The 16,655-nt window shown below is 40.0% G+C and overlaps 1 protein-coding gene across 2 annotated transcripts in view; it reads right to left on the bottom strand.

Annotated features, from left to right (window-relative positions):
- Nucleotides 1–216: 216 nt before the first annotated feature.
- LOC145435801 (uncharacterized) overlaps nt 217–16,655 on the bottom strand; it is a 51,657-nt gene continuing 35,218 nt past the window's right edge. Inside the window, exons 14-15 of one of the 2 annotated variants that reach the window (XM_080313074.1) lie at nt 4,903–4,940; nt 217–535 (exon numbers count right to left, since the gene is read on the bottom strand). In XM_080313074.1, the coding sequence (XP_080169200.1) occupies nt 518–535; nt 4,903–4,940 (56 nt within the window). In that variant the 3' untranslated portion in view covers nt 217–517. The remainder of the gene's footprint in view (nt 536–4,902; nt 4,941–16,655) is intronic. The other variant, XM_080313073.1, reaches the window with a different exon arrangement.

Genomic DNA, 16,655 nt, shown 5'->3' on the forward strand with positions numbered 1-16,655 from the left:
ATTTTTAAGTGTTTATACATGTTAGTGTGTTTTAAGCAAGAATAGCTGAATCAATCAATCTATATATTTGAAAGCACACTGTTAATAATCTGACGAATATTGGTAAATGCTACTATTCCACCTATTTTTAGAATGGACTCGCGGGCTACTCATCTAGTCCTCGCGGGCTACCTGGTACCCGCGGGCACCGGGTTGGTGACCCCTGATCTATACTGACTAAATTCATTTAAAAGAAAGGGCAGTCCCGAAGACAAAATATTGTGGCAGATTGGAATTAGTTTTCGATAACGCACAGAAATCGATAACGCACAGAAATTGTGATCCAATTCAATCCAATCATATTAACATTGCAAAGTCTAGTGTGGGTCTTTGTATTCAAATATTTATGTGATCAATAAACTCTTGCAGAGAATGTCAGGAAATTCACGTCCACGGAGCCCACGTGCCTTTCGCATCAATTTTCTCCGACCCAATGTCAAAGCTTGCCCAAATTTCGCATCGAGGAGATCAGTCCTTCCTACATATTTTTCTTTATCTACAATATAACACATATATTTTAGTGAAAGTTTATATGCAAATGAGAAGTTCTATTGCACATAAAATACATTCGTAGCACTCAACTATCAGTATGGTTATGGGTGAAATGAGTTAGGCGTTATTCTATGAAGCAGTGCCGAAATAGCACATTTTCAGTCCCGAATACGCAGGTGTTCGGCTCCTCCTCGCCATCTGATGCGAGTAATCGATGTCCTAAAACAGCCTAGATGTCGCCCGCGCTACAAGTCGGTAGATACGGAATCATAATAACGAATATCGGTTTGGTGCAAATGACAACGCATGGTGCGAACCCCTAAAAGGTTCTGGCTCGTGTGACCACGAACCTATTTCAAAGTTTCGGTGTGAACGCGAACGTGACCGAGCACCGATGACCAGTGACGTATGGTGACGTACATGACTGGTGCGGCACACACCCGTATAGATTTAGATTTACTAAAATATAAACCCAAAATAGTCGCTGATTCCGTCGACGACTTATTTGTTATCACATTAGCATCATTCACGCACAGGGACGAAAATCTCTACAATTGAAGATATAGGTGTGGATGGATAAATATACAACAGCTACATCCGTAAGTAAATGAATTTTCTCTGCATAACAAGCTGGCCATCTGATTGAAACGATTCATACTGCACCGTCGGTATACGATGTCGACGCAATATTGTACCACCGCGCTGCGACTGTCGGATAGTTAGCTTACAGTGGTTGCGGCGAATTCACCTCTGCTTCCCCTGGTCATTGTTTCTCTACGCTGCCATTGCACTTAACAAAGTCGAATTTCAGATTCCTTGGCGATTTTAAGGGGGTTCTCGTGCTCTATCGTTATTAATGTCGAGATTTTCAGAATCAGCGTGACAACAGCATTCAACGAATACCAGTTAATATCAATTCTGAGCTATTTATGATGGATTGCGCTATCACAGGTGAGGCTTGGCTCGACTGTGCCTCACCTATCGTTTCGCGGTATATTTTCGAGCAACATATGTGCAAATTCCCCGATGTTTAAAATTTAAAATTTATCAATATCTATAGAAAATACCCGTATTATTGGTGTTTTATTCATTGAATATTTTATGACAATATAACTGTCATCCTGTTGTACAGCGTACACGATAGCCTACCTAGCGACGACTCAGGCCACATTATGACAGCAGTCCAGTGACATAAAAGTACATGCGTTCTTTTCAGGCATCACCAAATACACTAGAACAGTGTTTCCCAACCTTTTTCGACTCATCGCCCCCTATCAATCTCGACACTAATTTTCACCCTACCCCCCCCCCCTCCCACCCCCATATTTACGGATCTGAAAAAGAGGACAGTAATCGGGGAATTTATTCACGTAACTCTGGTCGCTGGTGAATTTACTAAAAAATTGCCTTTATTCTGAAGTAGTAGGTGCTCGGAAAACCGGTTTCCGCGTCTGCTTTCCGTTGAGTCAACTTTTTTCGCTTCATATCCAGAATAGGCCGTCAGTGATGCAGACTAGATGACTTTGCTTAAAGGTCGTATCGCATCTCCATCGTCAAAGCATCCCGATGGTGCAGGCGAAATGAATCTGATCTCTCTCTCTCACTGTGTTTTTCTATCGTGAATATCTCACTGAACGTTTTAACATTTTCGCCCCTTGTTTCGCAAAATCGCCCACTGGGTGACGATATCGCGCACGTTTGGAATTACTGAACTAGAACAATCAATATCTTCCGTCGATTTGCCAATAATTTCGACTAAAATTTGCAAGGAAATATAAGTTTATGCCACAAGGGTGTAGGCTAGACCGGATAATGTATCCTTGGTGTCATCCTACTGTTACATTGATATTGATCAGAGTGAAAAACCGGTTTCTGTTGCCTACTTGCTACAGATATACCCTCAACACCAAGTTATTCAGTATATCCAAGACCCTAATTTGACGAATTTGATATTCATGATACAATATACGTATGAACTCATGAGACATCCCGTACGCCTACAATATTTGTTACATTAGACAACGATGTATTCTTCACATCAATTTAATTGATGTCAATATAATTGATTGGTGGAATAAGTACAATTCGCTTACTACGTACTAGTGCGGAGCATGGACCGGAGCCGGATTGGATATCCGGCCGGATATTTTCAATTTTTGCAGGACCGGATCGGAGCCGGATCAGTACTTTTTTTGACAAGACCGGAATCCTCATGGAAATGCATGACGTTTGTAACTAAATAACTACCAACCAACCACACGCAAGTAGCCGCCAAGCCAGTGCGAAAATAAACGAGCCATATTTACAAATTCACGGAACCACGGAACCAGGTTTTCATTTTTGGCCGGAGCCGGATTTGCACTTTTTCCTGATACGGCCGGAGACCGATCGGAGCCGGACCAGAGAATTGAATAACCGGATTGGAGTCGGACCGGAGATCCGCACTACTACGTAGATGTAGCGTTGTTGTTATTGTCTGTGCCATTCATGGTGTTTGTCGACTACAATGGTCATTAATTCCACCAGACCAATATTCTTATTATGATTCCTTATCTGCCGACCAGTAACACAGCCCCTTTCTATGCATTTTATGGCGAGCGTACGCGGGTCAGAAGGCGAAGAGAGCCTAGAAAAAAAACTTGGGATGGGATTCCATGGTCGACCTTGGTCGGACTCGAAACTGCAACCTACTGGTGTTGCAGCTATGTGGTTCAAACCCCTAGGCTATTTCGCAACATGTAGTGTTATCGTTTGCTCACAGCAGAGGGTCACTAAATATTCTCAAACGGATAGCTGCACATTTGAAGCATACTTTTCAAATAGAGCCAATAAAATGAGGAAATTAGCAAAGTGCATGCTCATCCAGTGCTGAATTTCTTTTCGTACTGCCAGCACCATGCAGTGAGTGGAAATGCAAAGAATTTAACCAAATATGTTACAATGACGCGAAAAATCGTAATATATGAGAAAGGTTCACAGTGCAGAACCTACCAATAATCGTTCGCGAACGCGAACCCAAAAAGTTGACATACCGATCGCGAACGTGAACCTCACGCTCACACCATCCCTATAAATGACCATTGTAGTAGGAAATCGCCATGGAATACCACAAATAATAACAACAACAACTACTACTGTAAAGTTTCAGCTACAAAAATGGATTATGGAAATGACCGACATCAACATGTCAGCAGTGCAGACGCTATCGATCACACAGTGCGGTTGTCAACAACCATGGTATATTTCATAGCATTACCTTATTTTGAGATCTTGGTGTGTTATCGAGGGCTTGTTGCCAGCAATAACTCTACACACTTCCATTGCGGATAGCATCCTATTCAATCAGGGGTTCCCATACTTTTAATGATCGCGACCCCAGATTTCGATTTGAAAATATTGCGCGACCACTCTATCAATTAGGCGTGATGGTTACTAAAAAATGGTCAGCACCTTCGCCCAAACCTACTCACGGCTTATGTGTGAAGCTAGCAACTACATGTGCGCATTAATAGCAATTGTGAGCTCATCAACTACCATACTAAGATTAAGAAACTAAATCAAAACCACCGCAAAGTAGGCCTGCGTAGGTGTTTTGGAAGTATTTCTATCTATATCCAATAGAAGTATATACAAATACTTCTACTTGGAATGATGCGTCGCGCGAAAGACAGAAAACGATCTATAAAACCGCGTCGAGCGTTGATTTTTATTTTACTCCCGACACTTTAATCTTCATAGTGATGACCAGACGCCAAATCTTAAGTTATAGTCGGCGGCGCATTAAAATCACGCTGCGACTGATCTGATACCTTGTTTACCTGGTTCACATTCCTCAGGGAGTCGTATTTTCTTTTAATATAACAAATGAACTAAAATATTCAAATATTAGCCGCCGATTGAATCTGCCTAATTAGTATTCTTTTAATAGTCTTTGATATTTAATTTTCGTGTCCGCGACCCCAGATTATAAGCAAACGACCCCATTGGGATCGCGACCACTACTTTGGAAATTGTGGCGAGATAGCGCAGTGGTATAATCCGCGGCTGCAACACCAATGGGTGCGGGTTCGAGTCCGACCGAGGTCGACTTCCGAATTCCGATACCTAAGTGTTGGAGGTTTAGCTAGGCTCCTCCTCGCCACCTCATCCGCGTAAGCGGTGTCTTACAAAAAGCCTAGAGGTGGGCCGTGCTATAAGTCGGCAGTTACGGAAAATAAGAAAAATATCGGCCTGGTGTAAATGACCATAGTAGTCGACAAACACCATGAATATCCCAAAACGAACAAACAAACAAACTTTGGAAACTGCTGTATTGAATCCTTATCAGTGATGATGACTTGTATAATATATTGCATATATAGCACTGCCTACCTGATCGTCTTCAACCGGTTTCAGGTGAAAAGTAGCATCTGAATAAATAAAAAAATTATATTAAGGTGGAACGATATCTATTACTCAAGGAAAATTGAATTCGACTAACTAGCCAACGCTAACTAGTCCATGAATGGAATGCAAAGGTATGTAAATATCAAACACTACTAAAATGCTTGGGGCTACCGTGAATGGGTTTATATATTATGCATTATGATTACTGCGTGAGGCTTGCAAGATATAGAAGCAAATCCATAGAATCATCAGACTATTTAGAGATCAGTTAGAATGTTTTTATCACCTCAAAACACCACTAAACTGTGAAAAAACTGATATGATACGAACGAGTCGAAACCTAATATAGGAGATTAATCCACCATAGGCAGCATAAAAATCGCTTAAGAAAACTGTATTTCCCGAAAAACATCACAGTTGATCACCTAAGGGTGACAATCATTCATTTAGTTACACAGTTAGTTTGTGAAATCTTCATGTTAAACCTGCCCTATACGAAGTCCGGCTTATATACGGTTATTTTGATTCAACGTGGCCGTGTCACGAAGTAGATGTTTGAATTTAATGTACTTCCATACAGATGGCATGCATATAAGATACAAAAAGTTACAATTACTAGGGATGGTGCAAACGGATTTCGCACCACTCTAGTGGATGACTCTGGCGGCATAAAAAGGAACTCAGCACTGAACCACCTGACGCTGCCCACTGTCCAGCCTAACCTACTATTTTCGCGTAAGCTCATGATTTCATGCTACTTCAGCGTTGAAATTGTTGAAATTCTTCATAAAGAATTTATGAAAATATTATAGTACTTGATTGATCCGGTGCATGCATTTAGTGATGCTTAAAACTTCAGAACGATGGTATTGAGCTGTGACGTGCGGTGAGGCAATGACCCTGTAAGAGTGTGATTTACAAAAGTATATAAACCATGGTAGCTTATACAATTCACGGCTTAGTTCCTCTCACTTTAGCAGTCTACAGGCGTAGGGTACGTAAGAAGCTACAACACATATCAGTTGATGGAAAATACGTAACAGTAATATAAGCAAGGGAATGTATTTGCTCAGCAAAAACATGTTGGCCGTCACAGCGACACAATTCATACCACATAGTCGGTTTCACTGCGCTGCGATTGTCGGATTGTTAGCCACCAATGTGTGAGGCAAATTCATATATAATCTACCTGGTCATTGGTTCTCTACGCTGTAATTGTACGTAACAAAGCCAAATTCCAATTTCCATCGTGATTTTGGGGATGTTCTGGTGCAGTTACATTAATCATATTCGGATTTCCGGGTTTAGTGCTACAATAGCATTCGACTATACACTAATTATTATAAAGTCTGAGCTGATTTTAATGAATTGCGCTATCACAATTGAGACTTGGCCCGTCTATGCGTCACATCTTCTTACGCACCATATTCTGACCAATAAATATGCAAATTCTGGGTGTGAAATGATTTAAATCTAGTCACTCAGGAGCATCAATAAAAATAACTATAATTCGTGTTATAATCCTTGAACGTTTTCACAATTGCTTTTCATTCATCCTTACGTGCCAACGCGTATGCCTCGCCTGACCGCAAGTAAGTAGTATATATGATCGCTCGCATGACGCGCTTTTTTGCATGGGGCTCTTATGGGTGCGGCGGTGACTCGAATTGAAAACCCGGGGTGGTGACTCGTACTTTCAGACCCTCCTCTCTGCCGTGATTCGTAATGGGTTCTTATGGACGCGGTCGTGATTCGTACTTTCGGGTATAGGCTGCGGTGGTGACTCGTATTGAAAACTCGTGGTTGTGATTCGTACTTTCGGGTATAGGCTGCGGCGGTGATTCGTATTGAAATACTCGTGTTGGTGAGTCGTATTTTCAGGTATAGGCGGCGTTGGTGAGTCGTATTTTCAGGTATAGGCGGCGTTGGTGAGTCGTATTTTCAGGTATAGGCTGCGGCGGTGATTCGTCTGTCATGTATTCTTACAGGGTCTCTACTGATTTACCATGTGTTCTTATGGGCGTGGCGGTGATTCGTACTTTCGGTATAGACTGCGGGTGGCATGTCGTACTTTTAGCAAAAAAGGGTGTGAAATAGTTTGCTAAATCTAGGAATCACTTGCTTGGTAATATTTTGGTAATTAGTTTGCCACAGAGCCGACGTAGACGGCGATTCAAATACCTACAATAGCCGCGTTCACATACTAACACTTCAAAAAGGTGTGAAATATTTGTAAAATCCTACGATCGCCCACAAGATAACACCTCAGACATAACCATCTTTCGCGACTTGGTGTTACAGGCATACCGATCGCTCACGCGGTGAAATTTTAGTAATCAGTTTGTCACAGAACTTGATTTCGCTGGTAATATTTAACAAGTAACGACTAACAGAACCGCCAGTGTCGGTAACTTGAATAGCAACAAATTGCCACTTATTTCCGTCCTAACCCTAATCCTTTGTACGGGTACCGCATACTCAAATAGGCGTGAAATAATTGTAAAATCATACGATCACTGACAAGGGTAACGAATAACAGAACCACAACGGCGGCGACTTGAATACAATCAAATTGTCAATTGTTGGTATAACTCGAATCTTTTTAAGAGTATAATCCTTTTGAAACTGAATATTACTTGACTTGACCAACTTTCAACTCCGTTTCCGGATCATTCACACATTCCACGCCGCTGTTTTAACACTTATAGAATCAATACCAACTATCTCTAACTCGATAATATTCAATCATTTTGGTAATTTGCCAACTTTAAATCCGTTCGTCAGATGTACCACAGGTAAACTGAGATAATCAAAAATGAAATATTTGAACTTTGACATAGTGTGAATTGAAATAGATTGACAATCATGACTACCAACTTTCAACCCATCCATATTTCGAAATTATACGCACATTGATTTGAAACAAGTAATGAAACCGTACAACTGTATTCGCGAGTTGGTTTTCCGTTTGTCAGTTTCAGTAAATACTATCGCGATATTTTAATGTGTTACTACACAAAATAGAGTCAATTAATGAAATATTGCCCGTTGTTGAAAACATTTCCAACTTGACAACCGCTTGCACATAACGCGATCGAGTTGCAATGCGATGAGTTGAATCGAAATATTTCAACCTACTTTGTCATATCGCGATTTGAAGTAGGATTGCCAGACAGGCTGGGTAAACTTTCACTCCGTTGTATTTCAGATTAATTTATTCACACGACCACCATCGCTGTCTTCGCATTTACACAAGCGCCCACTGTTCCCGCTCGCAACTTCGGTACGACATTTCAGCTTGTCACAATAACTGATTATTCACATATTGATTTGGAGCTAAAGAAATCTTGAACAAGTTATCTGGTTATGTATTGTTGTAATTGAGTGTACGGAAATAGTATCACGTCTCGACATCTTACCATCTTACCATATTCAAAGAGTCAACCACAAAAACATTATCAAGTAAATCCGTTTGTAACTTACCCAACCAACTCAAACAGTATCAGTATGAAAAGCAGCCAAGCATACACGAGTCCATACCAACACTAAAACCTAAAATCCATAACAAGTTCGGTTGTATTCATATCCCTACGACACATCTTTTTTATTCAACTTTAAAAGTCGTTACTATTCTGTAAGATAAGAGGAATTACTACGCGGTATATTCTGCAAGGCAAAGTATTATTACTCGATATATTTTGTAAGACAGGTGACTTGAGATTAACATGTGTTTTGAATATACGACATTTGAAAGTCTGACCAACATAATTAAGAATTCATTTCTTACGATCAAACGCCGGTGTTACATTGAAAGTCATCATACTGTAAACATAAGGATTGACACAGTGATTTGACATATGACGTATATTTGTAATGCTCGACCATGACTTGATTATTAAATTATTCACGGTAATTAGACTCGGTGTTTTGGTAAAGGTTATTATGACAGCAACCAACTTTTCACTACCATGGTTATTAAAACATCAATTTGTAAAACTATGCGTGTCTGAAATGTTCTTGATTGGAAAATTATTCAACCTTGGTACAAACCGCGCAGTGTATTTGGGATATCAGGAAATATTTTACAAATGTAATTGTTTCCAGTAACCAAGACTAAAGATGAAACAACAATATCGGTATTATTGCATTCAACAACCAGTACAATTATTAAAATCTATCGTTTGCGATAAACAGCGCTAAAGATGTAATAATACCATTATTCATACATTGAACATCCGATACAAAATGCTTTATTATCCCGATTCGCAACGGGTAATTGAAATGACTAAGTGTAGAGTCAGTATATCACAATATCGTTACTATTGAATCCAGCAATTGATACGATTTATTGTCGGGATTTGTGACAGCGCGTTGAAACATACACAACTTACAGAGTGTGAAAATATCACTTTAGATCAGACATGGGGTGATTACTTCATGAATGTAATCGATTGCGATTACGATTACTTGTGAATCCCGCGATTACGATCACGATTACGATTACAGCAAAATCAGGAAGTAGTCGATTACGATTACGATTACATTTCAAAAGTAATCACGATTACTCACGATTACATTTGTTTTGCGTCTTAGAACTAATTTCAGAAGAGATATTGCAAGACAATATGAGGATTGCGATGAAAAGGTCGCATGAGATAACAAATTCTATTTAAATCATACGTCATTTGCTTGTTTCGTCATAATGCGCCCATTGCCCAACTCTATTGGGGACTATTCCTCGCACCCAACGATTTGCATTCTTGCCAGGTCCGTAACTGCCGCACCCCAAACTCCCCAATAGGACCGGGAGCGAGCTCTAAGGGGACACAAAATATTTCGTAAATCCACGTAAATTATTATAGAGTATTTTTAAGAGAGTTAATTAACTTGAAAATTTTCTTCGAGCCTAATGATTTATTGTCTCGAAGTAGCTTGATTTTGAAATGCATACCTCTCCCCTCAAGAAAAACAAATCTTGCATAATTTATAGGAATAGGCATTTCGGTGGCGGTCATTACCCCGTCACGACACACCAAAAGACATACGCAATTTCGGCCAACATGAAACTCCACAAAGAGTGCTACCAAAGAATAACCATGGCCGAAACTTTGGGTATGTGTCCATTGTCAATAGCCGCGATTGGTCGGCGTGGCCAATAGTCCGGTCCTTTCAATCTGAGCCCCACAATGCAAATGCCACCCGGGACACTCACAGAGGAATGAAGACATGACAATTTGTGTGTGCGTCTCACGAAAGTTTTTCTTTTAGTTTGCTGCGTTTGGAAGACTACAGAATTTTTTGATTATATAGAAGACGGAAGGTCATGAATTAACAACATACAATAAAGTAATTATAACAACATACCAGATGTTATAATTATGAATTACGTGCCCCCAGCTCTACCGGTAGATCTGAAAGAATAGCAATATAATGCAATTACCAATATTATTGACGAAATTCAGTCATCAACTTGAAAACTGATCACCCTATTGGGGTCCAATACCTAGGGTAGTAATGACTCGAGTCGCGATTTTTGGTGACTAGACTTGACCCGAGTCATTTTTTCAAATGTGTAAATTGACTCGAGTCAATTTTTGTATTGACTCGACTTGTACTCGAGTCATTGTGCATGACTCGAGACTAGGGCGGGCAAGACAGACATTCCATGTAACTTTGAAGAATAGTAAAGCTACCACATTATTTGTATTTCGTCCATCAGTCCTGATACTTGGAAATAGGGCCGTAAACTGGAAAACTGATCAAAATTACTATACTAATAATACGAGCCATTCTATATCACTCGAGCAGAGTTGGTTTGAAGTGGGTTGAACTGGAATGAACTGAAAACTGATCATTGAACATAATGACTTGGACTTGGACTCGAGTCAAACTCTATGGCCCGGACTCGACCCTATACTAGCTGACTTGGGCTCGGACTTGACTCGGGGGTAAATTGAAAACGATTCGACTTGACTCGACGAGTCAAAACTATAAAAGTGAGAATGACTTGTGACTCGGAACATTGTGACTAGGTTGCAACCCTTCCAATACCAACGTTTGGAATGGGGGAGGGGGAGGGACGAATTGCTGTTTTGGTCCTGATTGTACCTACAACCAATGTTCCCTCTTATTTTTGACGGGTCTGCGCACACTCACCAACTCATTGCACAGACCCTTGGACAACAATGCGCAACTTAGATTTTCTGTGCGCAGAGACCGTGTCAGCACTGCGCATTTGCGCACGTGCGCAGCTTAGAGGGAACATTGCCTACAACCCACGCTAACATGGTGTATAAGCGGATGGCTATGGCGACAGATCAAAATGTCGAGAGAAAAATTGTGAAATATGAGAATAAGATAAAGTGAACATGAAATTCTACCTTCCACTTAATACAGATACTGCAAGCTGCCGTTACGAGAAACGGCAAATAACAGCTGGGTTATGATATATATCAGCAGCTCTTGATTTTAACCATCGTAATGTTTTATTTGACGAGTACAAAATTTCAAATCTTTGTCCGGTGTAGCTTGCGTGCAATACATACGTAGGGCCTATACTACATAGGCCTACTGCTCGCCAAGCAGCAACGGTCAAACTGCGTTTAACTAAGCGTAACCAAACATCAATACATAAGTTACTATTTGAAACTAGGCAGAGTGGTGATTATTATCTTGCTGCGAGGTAGTGGCGTCTGGAGTGTATTGATAACCTGATATACAGCATGGCTTACACCAGTGGTTCTTAACCTTTTTTCGTCCAGCGCCCCCTTTCAAAAATTATCGTGCTCCAGCGCCCCCCTCAACTTCATATTGTAAGGAATGTAATAAAGACAATGAGTAAGAGGGAGGGCCGTAACAGCACTTCAACAAACCCCCTAAAAACGATTGCCTTGCGCACCCATAGTGTGATAAACCGAACTTCTGAGGGCTTCGCCCCCACGAACCCCATATCGTGATTTTGATGGTCAGCAAAGTTTGTGTGGCCTGGTCGCCCTAGGTACCAAAATTTGCTATAATGCATGGTAATTTCATTTATAAGTCGCTATAAACTTTTTATCCTCTCAGCCCACGTAATCAGATTTACCAGTAGCACTGAGTGAGCTGTTGTATAGGAAAATAAGGGGCACTTAATTAATAATTAAACATATTCGGGCGTTCCCGCAGGTACAATTATTCGTTACCAGGGCCGTAACAGCACTTCGTCAGCCCCCTCCCCAAACATAAAACGTTGGTCCTGGGCCCCCATCGGGTGATAAACCAAACTTCCGGGGGACCTCGCTCCCAGACCCCCATTAGGCTCTCCGCTATTTGCTGATAGCCTATTAGGTATCTACATCGGGTGTACATTTACTGAGGGAGCTATTCTCCCCTAGTCGCGCGAAGTGCGAAAAATTTCACTAATTAATGATTGAATTGGTCAATATCATCGGGAATTGCATGTAAATTGAGTTCAATTTTTATCCTCTCTCTGCTCACGTAAACACATTTACCGGTAGAGCTGAGTTAGGTGCTATGTTCCCTCTAAGCTGCGCACGTGCGCAGTGCTGACACGGTCTCTGCGCACAGAAAATCTACGTTGCGCACAACAAATCCGGAGTTATTACCTTTTTTTAGTCGTTACGCACCGTTGTCCAAGGGTCAGCGCAGTGAGTTGTTGAGTGTGCGCAGACTCATCAAAACTTAAAGCGAACATTGTGAGGTTTCTTGGAAACTGTAGGGCCCGATACCAATAATTAAACATATTCGGGCAGGCGAACCCGTTGGTATGACCTCGTTGCATAATGTTATTTCGTGACCCCCTGTCTGCAATATCAAAAAATATAGAATCGCTCAACGGGGATATCGCCCAACAGGAATATCCCTTTCGCCCAATCGTACTAAACTAAAAGACGCTCATGATTTCAGATTGGTATTTCTTCACTGACATATAATTTTTCCCTGCCAGATGGAATTCGTCTTCTGGGGTTCAGATTTCCAAGACAGGAACATTCGGTGTCAGTCATTTAGGCGCCCATGGACAATTAAACCTATATGTATTTTGAAGGCTATATGTAACGAAGTTTTCGGTGGTAATTTGCTCTGAATACTCATTAAGGATATGTCCTATCACCACATCATCTACTGCGAAGCCATTTTTCTCCAGCGCCCCCCATACCGCCCCCCTGAGCCCAGCGCCCCCCATATCGCTCCCTGAGCGTTTCCGCCCCCCTTCAACATCGCCAGCGCCCCCTGGGGGGCGCTGGGGGCAAGGTTAAGAACCACTGGCTTACACTGTTCTTTCAATCACACAACAATGTACATCGAATATCTATTTACTACGTGTGGATACTTCTTACGCAATGACGAGCAAAGCTAATACTTCTGACGTAATAATGAGCATTGCCGTTTGAAAATCAGACATTTGTGCTATCATCAATAACCTGGTATAATATCTCTTGTTCACGCTATGTCATAGTCTTTGTACAAATAAAAGTAATCGTTCTTTCACAAAGAAATCGATTAGATATGTGATGTAGTCGATTACGATTACGATTACTTTGGATTTTTTTCGAATGTAATCGATTGCGATTACGATTACTTGAAAATGCTGTAATCGTCGTAATCGATTACGATTACTAATCACGATTACCCCATGTCTGCTTTAGGTATCGAGTACCAGTAGAAGCGGGTGAACAATACTTAATTCGTGACTCGTCGTTGTACTTGCTAAATGTAAAAAATTACAAGGTTACACTCTAAGACCTTGATCAGCACAAGAGCAATTTGGAATATCATTACTGGCTGCAACCTATTCTACTAGACAAAACTCACGGCAATAATAAAATCAAAATATGTGCTACACTGAAATCTACAAAATGTGATTGTATTGGTGCTAGTGATCATACATTATCATATGAATATTCTAAAGTAATTATAATCATAAAAACCAAACCGCTGAAAGTCATTACCACCACAAAAACAGTTTGTATGATATTCACCAAACGCATCCCAACTCAGTATGCAGAAATTATTTGTAGAGTGCATACCGACAAAGAAATCATGAACACAATCAACACCGAAAATGATAAACACGTTTCGCGTTACTATCGATACAAGTTCATTTCTATCGGCGAAATAAATGCCACCACAAAACTCAGAGCATGCAAAGGTCTTGATTGATATGCATTTCGATTTGTGTCTTATGATACCAGCAAGCATTTTAGACATATTACGAATTGTTAAACCAAAGTCGTACGTCCGATTAATAGTTGATTGGAAACTTGTTCACGTACCTCAATCATTACAGAAAAGTATAACACCATTGTCCGACAATCTTTTACAAAAAGGATCGAAACCAAGTCACTCAAAGTCGTTGCCGTCACATAAACAATTTGTACGACGTTTGCTAAATGCGTCCTATAGTTAGGTGTACTAGAAATATTTGTAAAACACACTCCGATAAAGAAATCAACGAAAAGATGTCCTACACCTAAATCTGATAAAACCAGTTTGCACTTTTTGTTCATTAGTATGGTATCCATTTCCTTTCCTCAAAGTAGATGTAGTCATAGTCACTAAAGAACTTACTTGGACGTATGCTTGAATTCTAGACATAGTTCTGATTTGTCCGACACAAGACCCAAGAACAACCCTAGTTTCAACCGAGCACACATATCCAAAATATCACACACTCCGGTCTTCCTAAAGCGCAAACACCCGATACAAAATATTACTTGTTGTGTTGTTGCGGTATCATCTTCACAATATCACACACAATACAAATGATGGTTATGTGTAACATGCTATCGACTTAAATCACACCAACATGGAAGAGGATTTACTCATTCTTTACATAACGATATTGACCATCATCACGTCGTCGGTGTGTATCGTTTTTTCTAGATACAAACTACGCTAGTGTAGCGGAAAATAATTTAGTGTAACAAAAACAATTTTCACTCTCTTGACTTATGAAAACAACAGACGAGTCTTCATTCAATATTTTGTTTGTGTCAACTAGTTACTTTGTATGATACGACTGATACCCGCGCGACTTTTTCAGATCACAATATCAACGATATTTACATCACACAAAATACTCCACTTGATATTCCCATACTATACTAAACTGCGGAATGGTTGGTCAGACTCTACAAAATGTTTTGATATCGTTTTTTACACGAATGGTCACGCATCTAAATATTCAAATAATCCAACACACAACTATAGTACTTACAGAAATATCATAGTTCTTGTAACAAAGTTGTATGAATATACTATTCAATTGTATATTGAAGTTTTCTACCTCCAAGAAGATCTTCAAAGTTGTATGTGTACAATGTATATCGTGAGTCCTACACATTCATGATATCCACCCGAGTTTGACTTTTAGTAAACACTATACCGACATCGCGACATCTTTCAAAGTTAAAATCACGGTGACTGCTTGAGAGACCTACCAATGATATCGCAGTAATACAGTTACTTCCACAAAAGAGTATGTATTCGACTTACTTTCCACAAATCTAACGCACAAAACAATTTACTTTGCTAACAAAAAGTGCTGAGTCATCAAGTGATTGCCCTAGCAACAAAACAGCTAAACGTACTATCATACAAAATGGCCGTTATAGTCACCAACGGTACATGGTACAAGTAACAAGTCTCGAGAATCCAGTTATTGAAAAAACGTGAAAGTGTTTCTCCTGCGCCAAGTCGTTATGTTGACGAAAGCGTATATTGTAATATCATGATCAATTTGCATTCGTTGGTCACAAACTGTCACTACTCTAAATAATTATTTTTCACTCAAACACAAAAGCATACTTGTCACCATTCGTTTTCATCAAGCACGAGTTCAAGAAACTTACTTACTACGACATGAATTGTTATTTTTATGTTGTTAAAATAGATAATAATTAATTTTAGTAACTCTATATCAACATCATCGAGTTGTGCGAATAGATTTACATGCGGTCTTGTGGTTTTAATCGAAGTACACAGCACGGTCTAATGTAGAGCCATCTCTATTGTACAGCAACTCGGTAATCGAAATGCAAGCATTAACATTTAAACAGCGATCTTGTTTCGTCACGCGAAAAATATGTTTACTATCGAGATACTCTGCACAGGGCGTGCAAATCCTTTTCACACTCGTAATATTACGCTAACGAAATACCGGCGAAAACGTTTAACAATACCAACGACACTAAACATACGATACCTACCCAAGTAAAATTACCATTTTCACCCGGAGGTCAGCCGTTACCTGAGTAAAAACACCATTGTCCTTTGGAGATTTATCGTTTACTCAGAGTAAGAAACCATTTTCACTTGAGGGTCTATCGTTTCCTAGAGTAACAAACCCCTTTTCCTTTGGAAATCTATTTTTTCCCTGGGTAACAAACCTTTTTCACCTGGAAATCTATTTTTCCCTGGGTAACAAACCTTTTTCACCTGGAAATATATTTTTTCTCTGAGCAACAAACCTTTTTCACTTGGAAATATATTTTTTTCCCTGAGCAACAAACCTTTTTCACTTGGAAATATATTTTTTCCCTCAACAACAAACCATTTTCACTTGGAAATATTTTTTTTTCCCTGAACAAGAAACCATTTTCACTTGGCGGGTCGTCGTTTACCTCAGTAAAAATATCATTTTCCTTTGGAGATCTGGCGTTTACCCAGTGTAACAATACATTTTCTCTTGGTCATCTAGCTTTTCCTAGAGTAACAAAACCATTTTCATTTTGAAATCT

Source organism: Botryllus schlosseri, chromosome 3, assembly GCF_051294905.1.
Source record: "Botryllus schlosseri isolate E-star chromosome 3, Bs_hap1, whole genome shotgun sequence".
Classification (NCBI taxonomy): Eukaryota; Metazoa; Chordata; class Ascidiacea; order Stolidobranchia; family Styelidae; genus Botryllus; species Botryllus schlosseri.